At 43.1% G+C, this 19,818-nt stretch overlaps 1 protein-coding gene across 2 annotated transcripts in view; it reads right to left on the bottom strand.

Moving 5' to 3' along the window:
- Nucleotides 1–995: 995 nt before the first annotated feature.
- Nucleotides 996–19,818, bottom strand: part of unc5da (unc-5 netrin receptor Da) — a 236,018-nt gene continuing 217,195 nt past the window's right edge. For both annotated transcript variants that reach the window (XM_065965749.1, XM_065965748.1), the window contains 5 exons: nucleotides 15,576–15,806; nucleotides 10,974–11,123; nucleotides 8,597–8,761; nucleotides 8,142–8,320; nucleotides 996–3,985 (listed from right to left, as the gene is read on the bottom strand). In XM_065965749.1, coding sequence (XP_065821821.1) covers nucleotides 3,787–3,985; nucleotides 8,142–8,320; nucleotides 8,597–8,761; nucleotides 10,974–11,123; nucleotides 15,576–15,806 — 924 coding nt within the window. In that variant the 3' untranslated portion in view covers nucleotides 996–3,786. The remainder of the gene's footprint in view (nucleotides 3,986–8,141; nucleotides 8,321–8,596; nucleotides 8,762–10,973; nucleotides 11,124–15,575; nucleotides 15,807–19,818) is intronic.

Raw genomic sequence — 19,818 nt, 5'->3', positions numbered from 1 at the left:
TTAATGTATTCCAAGCGTTGGCCTTTTACACGGTGACCTTTTGGGCTGATAGCTTGAGAGCCAGCCCTGTGTTACAGAGGTTTCTCTCTCTCTGTGCGTTGTGCTCTTTGATCCATAGAGATAAAATGACAAAGTCATGCTGATAGATGACAACTTTGTCTTTTTTCTTAGTTTGATTATTTGGCAGTCATGGCTCACTGTAACCGGTTTTGAGTGAGCTCAGAAGTGAATGAAAGTTTGATTTCCGGGGGAAGCCTGAGCACACATGAACCTGAATTCTTCTTTTACAGCTTGAATATGTAACATAATTAATGTCTGGTAAAAGGAATTCATTTGACATTTCAGGAAAATAGATTTTTCTCTTTCATGCCAGAAGTTGTAAGGGAGCTTTGATATCTCAATCTTCAGATTTGGCTAAATTTCTCATAATGTTGAAGAATTATATTATTCTTATAACAGAGTTACAAGAAGCAATCAAACATCTGGTAATTATGACATTTGAGGGGATGCAGATCACACCAACTGCTGAGCCATCAAACAACCCTTTAATGTTGAGTCTCAGAGGATTTCTTTTCCATCTAATGGTTTGGATATCCTAGTCTATTAGTTAGCTTTTTAATTGGCCAGTAATTCCGCCATATCTTCAGGGTAGCCACCAATAAAACACCAGGCATGTTGAAAAAGAAGCTTCTAACTCACACTGCACAAGTCCTCTGGGTCTTATCCATAAATAGTAACTCCCTGAACCATGTCGAGGCTTTTTCCAGCGGTTCAAAAGGCCACACTATCCGAACTTAAAGAGTGCTTTTCAAAGTTCTTTTCCATCTTTCTTAGATTGGACTTTGTATGGGCCTCTGTTTCATCTCTATGCTCCAAACAGTTTTTGAAGATTTACTGTAGCTGATTTCTCCTCCGTTCAGTATGTGGGCTGTCAGGCCTTTTCAGAAAACCAATTGAATCCATTGAGAAGATGAAAAGAGAGAGCCAACACAGAGTTCAACACAAAGTCACTTTTATTATGTTTCAGGGGGGCAGGTGGAGCAGCTGAATGGAGGGATCCTCCTGATCATGAGGGTATCTTTGTTGAAGTGGATGCTGGCTCTGCCCCGGAGAAGATAAAGACAGAGGAGTGGGGAGCGAGAGTCGGCTAAGTGGTCTCCAAATTATGATGCCCGAGTACCCCCGATGATCCGTGTGATCCCGAAATAAAACAGAAAGAAAAAAGGCAGCCTCAGCAAAGCCACACATCAAAAAAGTCAAAAATTAAAAAAATTAAAAAAAATCAAGAAGAAATAAGTCCCAGAGGGTCTTCAAAGTACACACCACTTAACCAACAGTTTGCAGTGTATATAATGTTCTCACTGTCGGACTGCTTCTAAAGTCACTGATCACAAAGCGAGACGGTAATTTTTCCTTTTCGAAAGAACCAGAAGTTGATCACTAGACATAAAGGGATGTGCACCTGTGACTGCATCGTCAGGTACATTGCATTTTACATTGCAGTAACTTCTCATCAAAGAGCCTTTTGCTTTGACATAGTGTTCTGCTAATGCCTTCGATATGACCATGTTTCTTAAAATGATCGTCCATGTCATCCATACCTTGTCGCATTCTCAAAACCGTTTTGAAGTAGCTGTGTTCAGACCAAAGTGAAGCACCATTTTGCCTTTATTAATCCGGTGAGTTTGCCTGTGGGACCATTTTTGTTCATTTGCAAGTATTCCCCCTTAATGGTACGTAGAAAAAACAAACTTTCCAAAATAGACATGCACACGGCTCAGTGAATTTCACAACCTTCTCAGGGGACTCTGTGTGGATTTACTTCACTGATGCTTCCAGCTTCTTCCAGTTTGGTACCAGAGTATCTTAAACGGACGTCTACTGTACTACAACCGTTTGATCGCCCCTCAGTCTCAGCCGGGTAGCAGTTTCACCATATCTAAAAAACCACACTTCGGCCAACAACCATTTTGATAGTACTGCAGTGTGAACCCAAACTAAACAGATTTTGCTTTTACTTTTTTCGTGATATATTGATCGAAAGGATGCTGGAATACCTTCACCCTAGAAGTAAAATATTCATTATTTGCCAGGCTTGCACACGAGACGACTTTTAAAATCGATTGACCAATTCCTATGCAGGGAGAATCTCAACCTGATGGGCTTTTGCAGCACAGCATCATGCTTATTTCTTATTCTAAGTTTAAGAAACCTTACTGTCCACCTAGTGTTTTTTTCTGACCTGCAGCTTCTTTTTAAAAAAATATTTTCACTGATGAGGGAGCGTTTGCAGCAGCATGCGGCAGCGCCCAGCATCTTTTTCCGCTCCGAGCGCTCAAGTTGAAAATCTTTCAACTTTTTCCAAATGTATGATATTACCGATATTTTTGCCGCCTACGGATCGTGTCTTGTACCCACATCCTCCTCGCTCCGAGTCTGCTGGAGTAAAAACATGCAGTAAAAAGTAACGGAGCAGTATCGCTCATACAGCAGCCGTTGTCAACAGACTGTTGTCATGGAGACAGGACGGACCTGCAGCGATTTTCACTGGGCCTAACAGAATATTTTAGTGACAGGAATTTGCATGATTCATGGGTCGTTGTTTATTATTGGACTTTTTATGCCTTTATTTATAGATAGGGCAGTGGCTACATTTAGAAATCAGAGAGAGAGAGAGAGAGAGAGAGAGAGAGAGAGAGAGAGAGAGAGAGAGAGTGGGGAATGACATGCCGGAAAGGAGCCACAGGCTGGATTCAAACCCAGGCTGTCCACTTGGAGGACTACAGCCTCCGTACATGGGGCGTGCACACCAACCACTAGACCACTGGAGCCCCTGATTCATGCAGTATACTGCATGTTGTTTGTGGTTTTAATTGGTCTCTCCTCCTCTGCTTGCATGTTGATAGTTGTTTGCTTTTATAGATTATTTGATTTAGTAATGTTAATGCTAGTATGCTAATGGAAATATCGTCTTGTATCGTATCGTCTTGTATCGTATCGTCTTGTATCGTATCGTCTTGTATCGTATCGTCTTGTATCGTATCGTCTTGTATCGTATCGTGCAAAATGTGCTTCACTTTTGGTCTGAACAAACCTTTTTCACATCCTGTCCTTGTTTTATTCCGCATGTAGACATCATCAGATCTTTTTTTAAATGCTTATCAGAGTGAACAATCATCGTAACTAATCACAAAAGTATGGAAGTAGTTACCTCCTTCACAAAGTCAATAATGCAAACATTCCTCACTTTCCATTTTTTTTTCTCCTCTTATCTCCAGCAGCAATATTAGAGACACGGTGCAGAAAAAAAAGAGAAAAGAAGCATTAGGAGATCTGGAAAATGAATGACAACATAGTGACGTTACACTAAACATTTTGACAGCCCGGATGACTGTTTGAGGGCGAGCGCCGGCACATCCGATCCCGGGAAGGTCGCATCACCAGCTGGATTGGCAGCCCGTCTGAAAACACACGCTGACAGTCCTCATATTTGTTAATCCTCGTGTCAGGAGTTGACATTTCCCCAATCAAAGACGAGTGTGGGACACTTAAATCTCTCTAAAAATGTTTTCCTGGTGCCTCTCACAACCACTGTAGTCCTTCGGCATTTGATCCCCAACTCTTCCAAACAAACGCGCTGTTCGGGTCTAGCAGAGGCGTCGCATTAGTAACAGTCCAAAAACGGAGTCCCAACCTCCACGTCGGTCGTCGATGAGCTAGCACGCCTGATCGTCAGTGTTCATGCAGTAAAGGTTCATCTTTATCTGATCTAACGCAGACCTGACCTTACCCAAGTTTAGAGAACTCAGAGTCCCGCTCCTCTCTGCCGCAGCCCAGAGCGTCCGTCCTCGGGGACTGGACCCTGCTGATTTCTTCAAGGGCACTGGCCAGAGAGTCCAGGTCCCCCGAGTCCTGGTGCTGGACTTCCCACAGACTCAGGATCACTGACGACGGGCTCTCCTGACAGGCGAAGTAGCACAGGTTCCTACGGGCCGGGGGGAAAAATGTGATATTGGATTAGAGAAGATCAAGGAGATAGATCAGAGGGTTCAGGAACACAGTGATTATGATAATACGGTCTTGATCAGGGGAACTTAAGGTGACTCAGCATTTTTTTGGCACTTCCACACTCCCACAAGGGAGAGATTCAAGAGAGATTTACAACATTTCTTTTTTTTTTTTACAAAATCAAAGCAGCAGAGGCCGAGTCATCCCTGCGTTTTAGTCTGGATCAAACTCAAGAAAAAAAAGAAACGATGCTTCACACATTTCAAATTCTTCGCTTTTTGTTTGGGCTCAACGATTTCAAAGACATAACAACTGCGGCTGTTCTGAACGATGTTGCTATTGTGAATTATGAGAGAGTGAGTTAAGAGGGAATTTGAAACGATTGAATCATCAGATTTCTGTATTTTTCTTTCGACCGTCTGTGCGATACAGATCTGATTTCTTCAGTCTGTGAGGTTTGATGTTTGTAACCAGAGCCTGTCTGCAGCTTTGACAACATAAAATCTTTTGCATTTTTGACACATTTCACCCCAAAGAAGTCTTGTGCATTCTGCAAATTGGAGGCTGTAACTGACCAAATTGAGCTTTCAATTGGAGATATGACTTATACCTTTAGTCTCAATTGATGGATTTATTCGATTTCCTTTATTTACATATGGGGCGGCAGTAGCTCAGTCTGTAGGGACTTGGGTTGGGAATCAGAGGGTCGCCGGCTCAAGTCCCAGCACAGACCAAGTCAAAACGAATTTCCCCTTGCAGGATCAATAAAGTCAAAATTATTATTATTATTATATTCTATCACACTGCAAAAACACCCTGTCAAATTTCAAACAAAACTTGCACTTAAAACAATAAAACAAACAGAAGTGCCTTGTTAAAATTTCTTGAAATAAGCAAGGCCTTCATACAGTAAATCTTAAATAAAAAAATCTAGATAAGAAAACCAGATGTAACCCTTGTGGCTGGGATGTAGAGGTGAATATGTGCAACAAAGGGACCGGAGTTGTAAATGTGCGATTACTGCAGAGGGAGCATTTTTTGTGCAAATGCAGTGAACACAACACACAACCAAAGATGTGACTGTTCTGTTGTTTTCAAAGCCCCGCAGTGTGACAAAAAAAGGTTTGAGTGCCTCTTTAAGCCATTTTCATGCACACTCATGTAAATAAGTGTTATGAGGTTTGCGTGATGTTGCACCTCTACAGGAAGAACGTTTTCACATATAATAATTCCTGAATCTTCAGCTCCTAACGGGTCAGAGACACTCTGCAAGTTGTTGTACAGATCAACATTTACATGATGAATACAAATATAATAAACTAAATAAAGCTGCCTTTAAAAATCTACAAAGATGATCTAAACCGGCTGGTCATGGAGTTAAAGATAGTATAGTTGATGTTGTGTAAGCAGGAGGTAGTCTGAACAAATGCTTTACTGCACTGGAAAAACAAGTTCAAGTAAGATTTCATGAACAGACTTTCCTCTGCTGCTGTTATATTAGCCATCCAACAGAGTGCACTGTTTCATTACAATGGGGTTTCCTTTGTCCTCTTCTCCTCTCTCTCTCTCTCTCACTTCCTCTCCTCTATATGGAGCACTTTCCACACATTCAAAGAAATAATTACAAAATCAGCTTAAGCAGGAAGAGACATTCCCATTACATGCTTTTTTGGAGTGTTCGACTTTGCTGAAAAAAAAAAAAGAAACTCTGAAATCCTTTCCCCTTCCTCGGTCACAGATGTTTGTTTCTCAGACTTCGCTTTAAGTGAAACTCCTTAATCACATAGTTTCTGTCACAGTTTCTTAGTCAACTTTCCCCCTCTCATGTTCCTCCAACTGGCAAGAAAGAGGAGGACGCTCGCACTTAGCACTTCTCTCCTTCCAGAGCTCGACTGCAGAGTCTTCACGGCCATCAACGTTTGATTATTGACTTCTCCTCTGAAGCACAAATAGAGATCAGCTCATACCAAGACAACCTCGCTCTGCCTACGCAAATACTGACCTGGCACAACCTCTGGAGAGTTTAGCCGGGGTTGAAGCCGGGAACACATGCAGAGATGCTGCTAATGAAGAGTGCTAACACGAACATATTTTCTTGCCAGAGGCTGGCCTGTCAGCGGTCTGAGACCTTCCTTCAGATTTCTGCAAATCATGGCATTTTTCTCTCCAGTTATTCTGACTGTGCTACAGCCCTCTCCCTCTCTCTCTCTGTGTGCATGTGTTTCTAGATCTATAATGAAATCAGCAGTGTGGCGTGTTACTGAAGGCTGGTTGGTGATGGAAGATTAGGGCTGACACGGTGCCTAAATTTTAGATTAAAAATAGTATTCAAAGTGGGACAACGTTTACATACTGGAGGGACCTGAACATGCAGCCTTTTTTTCTGCTTTCCAGTCATTATTCTGTGACAACACCAGAACAAAACAAACATACAGGGTCATATTTATGAGCTCGTGTGACTCACAGACGACTCAGCAATAAGTAAGGATAATCTCCAGTGAGGTGTGTCCATCAGTAGCAAAGCATAGACTCCACTGGAGCAAGACACCTCTATGACAACCACTAATGATGGACTTCATCCTGCCTGACTTTTCTTTACTGACTTTTTCCCAGCCATGGCTCAGTTTCCCCCCTTACTAAGGGTTTGACGGACACCTGCAGATGTCATCACCATCCCATAAGGTTCTGAAGCATCTGATAATGTTTTTTAACTAACCAAGTTATAAGCCATGTTCTAAGCCGAGCTATAAGCCAAACTCTAAGCCATGCTATAAGCCATGCTACAAGCCTTGCTATAAACAATGCTATAAACTAAGCTATAAGGCAAGATATAAGTCATGCTGCAAGCCAAGCTCTAAGCCAAGCTATAAGCCAAGCTCTAAGCCCTGCTATAAGCCAAGCTCTAAGCCAAGCTCTAAGCCAAGCTCTAAGCCAAGCTCTAAGCCCTGCTATAAGCCAAGCTCTAAGCCAAGCTCTAAGCCATGCTCTAAGCCAAGCTCTAAGCCAAGCTATAAACCAAGCTCTAAGCCATGCTATAAGCCATGCTATAAGCCCTGCTATAAACCGAGCTCTAAGCCGAGCTCTAAGCCATGCTCTAAGCCATGCTATAAACTAAGCTCTAAACCATGCTATAAGCCAAGCTCTAAACCAATCTATAAACCATGCTACAAGCCTAGCTCTAGGCCAAGCTATAAGCCATGCTATAAGCCATGCTCTAAACCAATCTATAAACCATGCTCTAAACCGAGCTCTAAGCCATGCTATAAACCATGCTCTAAACCGAGCTCTAAACCGAGCTCTAAACCAATCTATAAACCATGCTCTAAACCGAGCTCTAAACCAATCTATAAACCATGCTCTAAACCAATCTATAAACTAAGCTCTAAACCGAGCTCTAAGCCAAGCTATAAACCATGCTATAAGCCAAGCTCTAAACCAATCTATAAACCATGCTACAAGCCTAGCTCTAGGCCAAGCTATAAGCCATGCTATATAATATGCTATAAGACAAACTCTAAGCCATGCTAATAGTATGCTAGCTATGCTTAAGTATTTCTTTCCTCATTTTGACATTTTTCATGCTTGGAGTGCCAGGTTTCCTCCCACTAATTTGGAAGTATGTTTAAAAACAGGATAAGCTAGCTAACTAGCCATTTACTGGACCCACACTTAAGCAAAACCTCCCACAAAAAAATCCACCATGTTAACTGTTAGCAGGAGACTGAATATGAGAGTCAAAAAGCATATGGGTTGTTAAAGAAAATCTCTCAAAAAGTTCTGACAGGAAAAGTTATTCTGGCCTTACTGTGCTGTTCTTCGGCACAAACTGAAGCTACTCTGTACTGTCAGTGCTGCATCGAGTGAAATGCTTCAATGTGTTCCTCTTCCCCGCCTCTAAGATGTAAAATAAATGATGAACATTCTCCAAATAGATTAAAAGACATTATATCATGCAACAAATCAGAGACGTTTATTCACCCACAGCAGGAAATAAATCTGATTACACCTGAAAAAAAATACACCAGCTGTGTTCGTGCAAGCTACTGCAGCTGAATATGACTCAGCAGTAAGCAAAGGACAACAGTGTATTATACAGAATGGTATTTTGGATTTCAGACTGCTGTAACTCATACCTGTCAATGTGCAGCTTTTGAGCCAAGAGCTGCCAGTCCTTCCCCTTGGCATTAGCGGTGTCAAAGGTGGCGCTGATCCGCTGACGGATGGACAGGGGGATTTTAAAGGCCCTTGACCCTGTCTGAGAGGTGATGGTGCAGTCTGACTGTGTGAAAAAGGGCACCACTCCCTTTTCATTCTGGTAGCAAAGATAAGATAGAGAGATGTGAGGATGATTTCTTTTTTTCACACTGCAGCTGAAAATCTCAATATGAAGACAAGGACAAGGACTTATCGAAACTATTTTGCAATCTATACATGGAAAAAAGCTCCCCGAGAGGCTCATTAAGCGAGCTCTTGAATCAAATCAGGAGTTATTTAGTGTAATAAAAAAGGGAGCTATTACCAAGCCGCATGACTGCCCACGCGGCAAGCACACGTAATATCTGTTTTTCCCCCCTCCGCACCACCTCACCTCCACCACAGATGTGTAGACCTGGAGAATCTGCTCCTCGCCTTTGACCTGCCGGACGCTGATCTTGCAGGAGAGCTGCGACGAGGAGTGGCTGTAGCGCTCCAGAGAGAAGGCACACTGCAGGGGACGCTGGTTACTGGCCCACACCTGAGAAAAGGAGAACTCCTGCAGAGGAGGAGGCGGCGGCGAGGGCGGACAGGGAGAACGATGAAAGGATTAGACAGAAGAGACATTAAGCCCCCGCTAAAGACGTTTGGTTTGCTTCAATCCTTGTTTTGCCACCCACTTTGCTGTTTACATGATTAATTAAGATTGAATGAGGGGGCCTCTTTAGCAAATCAATGGTGTTACCTCATCAAGCAGTTCGCCCATTAGAAACAAACATTTAGAGCCCTGTTAACATGTAAAACAGCCTGAATTACTCGGAGAAAATAAGAATTAAATAAGGCGTTTATTTCACTTACTGGGAAATAATGAACATACTTTATCTTTATGTAGCCTGACACCCAACATTGCTGCTCTGACATGCCCTCATTAGCTCAAACATATTAGACTAAAGCCAACACATTTATAGCAGAAATACTAAAAAATCTTCCCCTGAAGATAATTCAAGAGCTCACGGCTTTAAATTAAAAAACTTCCATGTCATATTTATCAGCATTTATCATTTATTAGCTTGTTGTTTTCTCGTTTCAGAACACTTAATTATTCTAGTTAATCTGTTAGATGAGGAACACTAACGAGATTATGGAATTAGGACAGAGATGCTTTAATTCACCCAATCTGCTCTGCACTTTCCCCTAAAAGTGGCCGCTGAGGAATTGCAAAAAATCCTAACAGAGTTTTGGTGCAAAATGGAATCTGAAAGGCCAATTTTTGTCTCTCATTTCCAACCACTGCGTGACCCAGACAGTGGCGCAGTGAGAACAGGTCAAAGCCAATGTTTTACAGATGAATCATCCCCTCTCCAGATCCATCAGACAGGAGGACGGCTACTTGTAAAAGCCTCTTAGAGGTAAAAGTGGAGTCTGACTGGAAGCCTACAGTCATCTTACTCCTCCTGTAGGACCCTCAACTTCACATTTTAGCTCCTCCCACTTAGAAAAAAAACTCTTTGTTGTTTTTCCGGCGGCGGTATGGTGGGCTAATTCTGCTAATAGGATGTCTCTGCTGGGCTAAACATCATAGGGCAGAGCTGAACATGCAGCATGCGGACCCTTAGGAAACTGTGTGTGTGTGTGTGTGTGTGTGTGTGTGTGTGTGCCTGGTAGTCATAATTAATATTGTAAGGGGTGTGTGTGTGTGTGTGTGTGTGTGTGTGTGTGTGTGTGTGTGTGTGTGTGGGTGAGATAGCTAGCCTCAGTGATCTCCTGCTGTGCCCTTGCTGCTGTCCTCTGCGGCAGCTTTGATGTGACCAAGTAAGTAAAGGGAAACTGGGAGAGGAGAGAGAGAGCGAGCGCGCTGTAATGGAGAAACTATCCTGCAGACTAGAAAAGAAGAAGTGGACGTAGCCATGGCCACGTCACACTTTGGTTTGTAGACTACCATTTTTAAAACCATATTTGGAAGTCGCTATCTTGGTTTTTCTGCACAAAAAGTACCATATTTGGACAAAGGGGCGGATACATACGACTGTAGGGCTGCAGTCAGCGATTATTTTGGTGATCAAGGATTCTGCCGATTAAACAAATTAAAAATACTGCATGGTCGGCTTTTTTTTCTTCATTAAATTGCTTTTGCTTTATTGAAGAGTAACTGTAATATAGGAAAGAGAAAATAAGACAGGTCTCTTAAATTAACATCTACCTTAGTTTCCCTTTTTGCTAAACATCTTTTACAGTTTTTTAATGGTGTTTATGTGTCGACGTTCTTGAAACATCACGCTGTGCGCCCGACGCTGTCACTTTTGTTGACACAAGATTAGTCCAATAGCAGATGTACCCAAACTAGTGCTGGTGCTAATGTTGCTAACTGGACTTTTTGCATGTTCACACATACAGACACACTTACTCTCCCACGATGCTGACGAGCAAAGACGCCTGAATGGACGACTTTGTAAATGAAATTGTCGTTGCAGAGGAATGGCGAGAATATTTTTTTGCATATCAAGGACGAAGATGGAGTGGATGATTTTTGAGAATTTAGCGTGTGTTAAAAAGAAAAGCACCCGCCTATGCGTGGAGCAGGCCTCAGTGGTATCTCTATCCCTGCCTCACTCTGCAGACAGCAAATATTTATTTGAAAGAGAAGGCTGGAGAGCAAAGCCGCAAATCTAATGGAGCTGGGCTAAAATTAGAAGTGGGATTGCACATATGGTGGCTGCGTTACATTCCTTCACACTGAAAATTACACACACTCACAGTTACATGCTGTGTACCTGGCAGGTGGTGAAAGGCTTGATGCTCCAGAGTAACTGCGGGACGTCCTGGATGGACACCTGGAGGCTGAACGTGTTTCCCCGGAACAGCATCATTTTGGGCTCTTCCAGCAGCCGTCCACCCCTGCTGCGCTCGCCCACTGCAACCTCCTGATGGAGAGGAGAGAGGAGAGAGTTGTTTTTTTCTCAAGAGGAGTGGGTGAGGTGTAAGGAAGTAAAGAAAAGGAGGCTGATAGACTCCAGCTGTAACAAGTCAGGATTCACAGGAACATCTCATGACTTTTAGTGAGCGATCAAATGGTTCTGTTGATTCATAACAACACAGGAATAAACAACAAGTTTATGTTATTCCACAGAAAATCACAATCCTTAGTCAAGACAATTTGCTGCCTCCTGAGGTAATTCTCAAAAAGAAATTTCAGGTGTTTTTCACAATTTGGGATTCTCCGTTTTATGTGACAATAATCTGAGATCAGGTTTTGAACTGTTGATCATGTTTATAATAAGAACATTGGTAATGGGCAATGTGTTATTGCCAATGATGGACCCAGAGCTTGATCAATTTTAAAGAAAATGGAGCTAGATCGTTGAGAAAATAATCAACATTTGCAGCTCTTTTCTGTTGCAATGAACCCATTCATTCTGAAAAACTAGTTTCACTATATCACTGAAAAATCACCATCTTGTGTTCAGGCGGCGTGTCACTGACTTAGACCATAACATAGGGAAGGATGTGGCTGTAATCTTGGGGATAAAAATGAAATTCCGAGTTAATTATGAGTTGTTTTAAGTTATCTGTTCTTTTAGAAAAAGGCGTTTTCCTTCTAATCACAGTAATGACCCGGAAAAATCAGTGGTGGTCTTGCCCGGTCTTGATTTAAAATCCAGAGTCCGCCCAGTCTGAGGCCGAGACAAGACCGAGTAAAAATGCTTTCGATTCTTAGACGAGACCGAGACCTTAATAAAGGGGTCTCGAGACTTGGCACCAAGACTGGTTTGGAGTACTACAACACGACTGAAAAGGAAAATTCATGTATTAAAGTCAGCCCTCGCTCGATTTCAAATCCCATCCAATCCACTTTATTTATTTAAAAAACATCAACGTTTACAATTGCAGTTACTTAAGAGCATAAATAAAAACACTACAGATGAATTATAAACACACAAACAAAAACAAACAAACAATAAAACACAGAATAGCCTCTACAAGCTGTTAGAAACGGTCTTTGCACAGCTGGCACCCCGGGGAGATGATTTTTATCTGCCAGTGCTTTTTGCACATTTCGACAAACCCTGTGACTATGAAGTAAAAAAAAAAAAAAAACTCAACTCTTTACAAACAATACAAACAGTGTGGTGCATTGTGGGTCTTTTTTTTTTTTTAAAGCTTTAGAAGTCATCTAGCGTGATTGAAACCCCCAAAAGTTGAAACGCTCCACTGTGGCCCCCACAGGAGTGAACGCTGCTCACAACTCGTGACCAGACACAAAGCAAGATCAAACCGACTGACTGCAGGAGTGACAAAACCGACTCTGCTGGAGCCGAGAAATTGGATAAAGAGAGCAGCCAGAAGCGTTAGGCGGACATATTGGGTGTACACATGAGCAGAGGGGGAAAAAAAAATCAAAACTAAGTCTTCTGTCAATATTTTACTTTTGGCTTTCCTGCTTGGTGACATTGTAATATTATCGGATCTATGGAGAACAATAACATCTGTGTGCATGTTTGTGTTTACATTTTGTTTATCGTGGGGCTGCAGGGGAGGGGTTAGAGTATGCATGGTGCTCATCCTGTCTCAGAACACACAGAGGGGGGGATGGGGATGGGGGCGGGGGGGTGCAAAGCACACAGGCTGTCTTGAACCTGATCAATTCTTGCTTCAAGCTCACAGGGGAAATTAATTGCTGTATGGAGCACAAACAAAAAACTAACCCAAAAGGGGAACGAATGAATAAACATTCATGTCTGACGGACGGAGAGGAGGAGTGGATTAACTGAAGGCGGCTACCTCCAATTTCTCTGGAGCCACAAGTGATGAGGGGTCAGTGGCTAGACAGGTAGACCCCCCCCCTCCCCCCCCAAAAAAAAAAAAAACTGTGTGTCTGTTGAAAGTTGATCTATGATGCTGAGGGCGCTGAACGGCTTGTTTTGCAAATCACTCGATAGCCCCTCGATATGAAACCAAGAATTTCATGAGGCGTCTTCAAGACTCTACGTACAGTTAGCCGGTGAAACCTCTTACATCAACTCTCTTCTCCCATCACTGGAGAGCAGCCCTCACCTGGCAGCCCTGCAGCGGTCTGCCAATCAGAGGAAAGTGGATGTTTTCAACCATAGATTGTAAATACAGTTCCCCAATTTCACGAGATGGCTTTAAGCCTCTACATAAGCCGGTGAAACCTCTTACATAGGCTCTCTTCTCCCAGCACTGGAGAGCAGCCCTCACCTGGCAGCCCTGCAGCGGTCTGCCAATCAGAGGAAAGTGAATATTTTTAACCATAGATTGTAAATACAGTTCCCCAGTTTCATGAGACGGCCTTAAGCCTCTACATAAGCCGGTGAAACCTCTTACATAAGCTGTCTTCTCCCAGCACTGGAGAGCAGCCCTGCAGTGTTCTGCCCCCCATAAGGCTTCCAGAGAGATGGCCAATCAGAAAAAAGTGGCCACGTGGGGAAGGGGGGCCTTAAAGAGACAGACAGAGGGTTTTTACTGACGCCAGTATCGGATAAATAAGACGTTTTCTGAGCTGCATATCATTTAAAGCTGCTCTTTAGGTTTCACAGACTTACGACATGAAAGGAGATAACGAGGACAATATGGGAGCTTCAATTATCATAGGGGACAAGAAATGCTCGCGGAGGTGCACTCACAAGGCCAAGAATGAGGCCAAACTTTTTTAGCAGAGCACGATCAGATGAACCCACGCTGCTTCTGAGGATGTGTCTCATTTTAACGTGTTCAAACGCTTGTCATGTGGAATGCAATGCAATGCAAAAAAAAAAACATGTTTAATTAACAGAGAGCAAATTAAATTACGCAAAGAAAGGGCAGGGAAGCAACCTTGGAGCATCTGTTGTCTTTGTAATTAAAAGTCCCTCTTTGTCTGCTAGTCATCAAGCATCTCCCAGTGGCAATGTTACCGAGCAGGCAGATCTTCAGTGGAGCAAAAAAAAAACCTCAGACAGCAATTCTTTCAGGCAAAAATACACCAGCCGCATCAACCAAAACCCTTCCAATTAAAAATTCTTCTATCACATATTTAGATCCTATTATTCAGAATCTGTTGGAGGCCCAGTTAGTCAGCCAATCTGTCCGCCGTCTCCCTCCAGGCTGAGGAGTCTCGAGACGTATAGAAAAGATTGCCATGAACATTTTAAATTACGACTGGTGCTCCTCCAGTGGCACCGTGACACTGGCATTTGTGATTTTGAGACAAATGTCAGCACAGCTATAGGATAAATTACCATGACATTTGGTATAGATATTCATAACCAGCTCAAGAGGAGGCGGGGTCAAAGTAACTTTTCATCAAGGCATTGGACTATGATTTCTGTTATTGCACTGGTGTTTGAAGAACCTGATGTTTATTTATCTTTAAATGTAATAATATTATATGTTTAATTTGAATGATGCTGAATGTTGACCAATGTATCACACTGTGGGACAATAAAGTTCTTCTTGGTCTTGAATTAGAGCCTGACTGATATTGGTCAGCTGGTCTAATCTACAATTCTACAATTCATTCGCTTTTATCCAAAGCGACATACATCAGAGAGTAAGAACAACACAAGCAAGGATCTAGAGAGGAGGAAACAACGTCAGGAAAAGCAAATGATCAGCTTTGAGTCTGATTGGACACACAGGTGCTGACAGGAAGTGACCAGAGGCAAAGCACAACATTGAGGGCAGTTCTTGAGAGCTCTAATCAGTATAGAAACCATCTTATAAGTCGTCGTTATCAAACAAAAACCATCGTCATTACCATCATCATCATCAATAATATGGAGACCATCATCATTAAGTTAGTAGGTATTCATGAAAGAGCTGGGTCTTTAGCTTTTTCTTAAAGGTGCAAAAGGACAGATTGAATGTGGTTAGGGAGTTCGTTCCACCACTGGGGGGCGACAGAGGAGAATAGTCTGGTTAGAGTCTTAGGACCCTGTTGTGAAGGTTGGATCAGTTTTAACTTTACTGGAGCAGTAACTGGGAGCCAGTGTAAGTAAATAAACAGCGGAGTGACATGTGCTCTTTTAGGGAGGTTGAAGACGAGTCGTGCTGCTGCATTTTGTATCATCTGTATTATCTGTTGATCCAGATCGGCCTATCAGAGATATATCGGCTGTTATTACACGTCTTTGTAAAAGACTTGATTCTGATTGGCTAAGTATGCATGGTTACCAGACATAGTACACATGGTTAAAAAGTTAAAATCTGCAAAGTTTGATGATGTTTTCTGTCAGAAATGTGTTTGCTGGATGTCTCCTGTCTTTCATTGATCCATGCACTTTGACAAATAAAACACGTTTATTTCCTACACCTGTTCTTCAATATTTTAGGTTTAAGTTCACATTTTTTAGTGTTTTGATCCTTCCACACAGTACCTGAAATGCATGCGGCGTGTCGTCCACACAGTAGACCCTGAGCGTGAAGCCCAGAGAGTTGCTGTTATCTGGACTACCGAACACAGCCAGCCTCAGACGCTTGGCTGCCTCCTGGTTCAGCGGCTCTCCCACCAGGGCGTAGCGACCTGGATGCTCCAGCAGCACGTGGCACCTCTGGGCCTCCAGCAGGCAGTAGCAGGATGTGCTCTCCTCGTCCACTGACATCACTTCCTGTCGGGGGAGGGGGGAAGACACATGAGAAGAGAGGGGGATTTAGTTTTGTATTTATGTTCTGAGACATAAATAGTTCATTCTGAGTTTAATCATGGGAATAGTTTAGAGTCTGAAGGCTTGCTTTTTAGTGGTTTTCATTTTTGGTTTGAGGATTCAGCAGCCAGCTACACAGAGTGAAGCTGATTTATGATTCTAAACATTACTGCCAAGACTTCGTCTGCAGAGGGAGAAAGCTCTTAACCACAAACTGAAAGCTGAAAACCATATAGCTCCTGTTATGCGAGTCAGGGGTTTAATGATGTGCCTGCTTTGAAATACTTTTTCCAGGCAAGAACCTCTTGAAATTCATCGACTGGATGAAAGGATGGACGGCATGACAAGGTCACAAGCAAGCGGCAACCTCCGGTGTTGAGTGCAAAAGTGCAACAAGACGGCATTTCAAGGAGTGTCCGTTTGAAGCCTGATGTTTAAATTTCTGTTTCGACAGCAGAAAAAAAAATCATATTTACATTCGCCCTGTGTGAAAATGATTTGGGTCTTAACAGTTATTTTCTTAATGAACACACAATAATGCAGTGGGGATTTTATGAAGGATATGATTGATGCATAATTAAGAGCGCAGCTGATCCGCCTGTTAGCGACCCTGTCAGCAGGTTGACTGAAAGTTTGACAGTCATCCAATATAGTAAAAACCATGGAGAGACTTCCAAAAATGCCCGTCAGAGACCAACGAGTGACGTCACCCAGGCTTTGTCCATGTAATTAAAGTCTGTGGTCATAAGCTCTGCCTCCTCCATGTTAACAGATGGGTCATGGGTCAAACTTTTAAACCAAACTACACGTCAAACATGTATTTCTCAAACATGGCTTCTGTCATTAAAGTTATATCTCGTCATGCAGAATCATCCGCGATTGATTTTTTTTTTTCTCAGAGAAGTGTTATTTTTAATGAGTTATTTGATGCTAAAGAAATGACAACTCTGTTGACAAGTGATGCTCCAACGGTGCTGTGTGCATCAGAGGAGAGTATTCATGAGCAGAGTAGAGGAGGAACGTAACAAACACAAACAGTGTCTGCCTCAAACCGACACAAGCATCTGATTTGCTTTGGACTGTACCGACCTGAGGGATCTTTAGCCATTTTATTGGCAAAGAGGGGTAACACCCTACAAGATAACTGGGCCGATTTTGGGCCTGATTCCCCTCAACTGACCAAAGTGAGAAAAGGCCCGATTATCTGACTGTTTCAAAGATGATCCTGGCAGATTCTCCTGAGGCGTGAGGTGTGTTACTCTCCCTGATGTGACGATCAGGGTCGCTCCTGGTTTGAAATCATAAATATAAAAATAAAAAAAAGTTCAATATGTACGATTAGAAATCCTGTTGTGTGGGGAGAACACAGAGGACGGCAGAGCACGGACTCTGCAAACTGTCACATGGAATGGAACAACAGGGAGGCAAGCTGCCTGAAGCAGGAAGCACAACAAACAAACATTACCATGGCAACGACAGGAAACGCAAGTTAGATGGACGTCATAAATGGAGGAGCAACTTGTTGATTTGTGGCAACAATACGTGTGTTTATACAATGTGTCCTGTTAAGCACCACAGTCCAACTGGAGAGGAAAGAGGTTGGACCGAAATCTTTTTAATGGATGAAGCAGCTAACAGCTAGCCACATTTAGCTTGCCCATCATGTTTGTTTACTCTTAAATCACGCGACCGACTAAGCGTTTAGAGAGTGGAGACTCTGGTCGTTAGTGAATTAATCTGTTAGTTTTGAATTAAATGTGTGTCGTGGTTAGAGGACCTTAAATCCTGGCTCCAACAGCTGATAACCACTGCACAGATTCTGGCTCCAAATGACGAATATGTCAGCGTCCATTTAAGAAATTCAAATATGAAAACTACTTCAGCTGCATGTTGATCCTGTATCATCTAAAATATTATTTCCTGTTTGAAAGAAACCGAAAAGGAAAGACAACGGTGATGTAATTTGACTGTAAATTTATGAACTGAGTAGAAACTACTAAGACACAGACAGTAAACTAGAAAGTGTCCCTCACACACACAGCCACACACACACCCACACACACACCCACACACACACACACACAATCACAATCACACACACACACACACACACACACACACACTTTCAGGAAATGTGTGAAGCTGAATGCGAGCCAGATGAATAATCGCACATCTCACTAAACAGATGGGGATACAGTAACACTGACAAAACGGATTAGCGGGGTGAAGTTGTATCCGATGGCCAATTGCTCATCATCCCGCGCTCAATCCGCCCTAAATCACCTCCCGAGACAGAACTGTGACCCGCGGCTCCCCCTCTGCATATGGCCTGGCTGAGGCCATAAAAAAGCAATGTGGGGGTAATTTAGTGGCCCACGGATTCCTTAAACCTGCCCCATTAGCGCTGCGGCGGACATGAAGGATCTCCACGACATAGCTCATCCCCGCCGGGGCGGCTGGGGAGGAATGATGGAGTCAAACTCCGAGTGCGAGCTGTAATGGGGATGGAACTGAGAAGGGAGACGGAGCGAGGGAAAAGGGGGGACGAAGACGAAGACAGAGTAGGAGAAAGACCTCCATCTCCCATTATATTACTAATTCCAGAGATTAGGTTTTGAGTGAGCATCCTTCCTAAGATAAAGGGCTCATTATTCGGCGCTGACAGGGACGGGTCACAGCGTTACATTTTCTTAGAGAACATCTCCTCTCTGTCCGTCTCCTTCCCTTTCCTCCTCTTTCCTTTTGGCATATAGTCCCCCATCAGTGACAGTCTTTTGATAGCTCCCTTTTGTGCAACACGGCTGCTGGCAAATTACATCTTGTGTAAATGTCACGCAGAGTGAAGGGACCAGGCTGGGAGGAAGACCACGAAGCCCTCCAAGGTCACACAAACCTCGACGACTCGGGGGGTGGGGGGGTGGGGGGTCACTCGGCCTCGATGAGGTCCCCCAAAGCTTCTTGATGAGGTTAGTTAAATATTAAAAGAGCATCTTAGATGTGTGGACTGTGCAGCCGCGGTGAGAGATAATGGATGAGAGGGCGGTTTGGATTGAAGTAAGATGTCTGAACAAGTCTCGGTGAGGCCGGGGAGTAGCTCTGCAGGGCAGGGTTGAAGGACTTTGCAGAGGTGTTATTTTACAAAGAGAGAGAGAAGAAAAGCTCACAGCAGCCATCACAGAAATAGCTCTATACGCTGTATTTATAGACACGGAGTCCTGAATCTTTTAGAAAGCAAACACTTTCCGTTTTTTGACCTCACACTGAGGTTTGAGAATGGACTTCAGCTATTTTTTTTTTTTTTTACAGTAAGTTACTTGTCAATTGCTGCCAGTTAAATACTGTGAATTTCACAGTAGGTTTTTTACAGTGACGAGCAGTATTTGATGAAAAACTGTCTAAAAAAGGTTCATTTTAAATCTTGTCACAGGTGCAGGGACATCATTCTTATTAGAAATACCTTCTGTGATGAAACCGTGTTACTGATGCAGAGCAGAGCTGACAGTGTTATACTTTATTTGTAAGCCCTGTGAATCAAGCCATTTACTATGATCCCGCCCCTTCTGCTCTGTGTCAGTGTGTCACCCAACATCCCCCACGACCAGCCACCACCATCGGACTGTGTTGTCCCTCCTCCTTAGACTAGTGTTTAAAACGGGTACTGCAGTCTAAATTCTAAACATCATAGAGAGCTGTCTCCCCCCCCCCCCCTCCTCTCTAGTGTGGATGCTCACTCAGGTCACCATGTGGTGGACTCTGAAGCTTCAGTGTTTATCCAGCTCTGCATGGGTCTGTAAACCTTTCTGTGTTCTAACCTCTCTCCATTTTTCAAAAGCATCTCCAATATTGATCCTAGTTTGAGCACGTTTCTGCTCGTGGAGCTTATTAGAAACATGCAGAGGCTTTTTAGGTCGGGTACAATCACTTCTATCTGAACCACTTCTCTTGACCGCTTCCATCGCTGCAACACCTGTTGACC

The sequence above is a fragment of the Labrus bergylta genome, chromosome 17 (assembly GCF_963930695.1).
Source record: "Labrus bergylta chromosome 17, fLabBer1.1, whole genome shotgun sequence".
In the NCBI taxonomy this organism is placed as follows: domain Eukaryota; kingdom Metazoa; phylum Chordata; class Actinopteri; order Labriformes; family Labridae; genus Labrus; species Labrus bergylta.
Note: the sequence above shows the minus strand (reverse complement) of the source record. Positions and strands in the feature narration are given on the sequence as shown.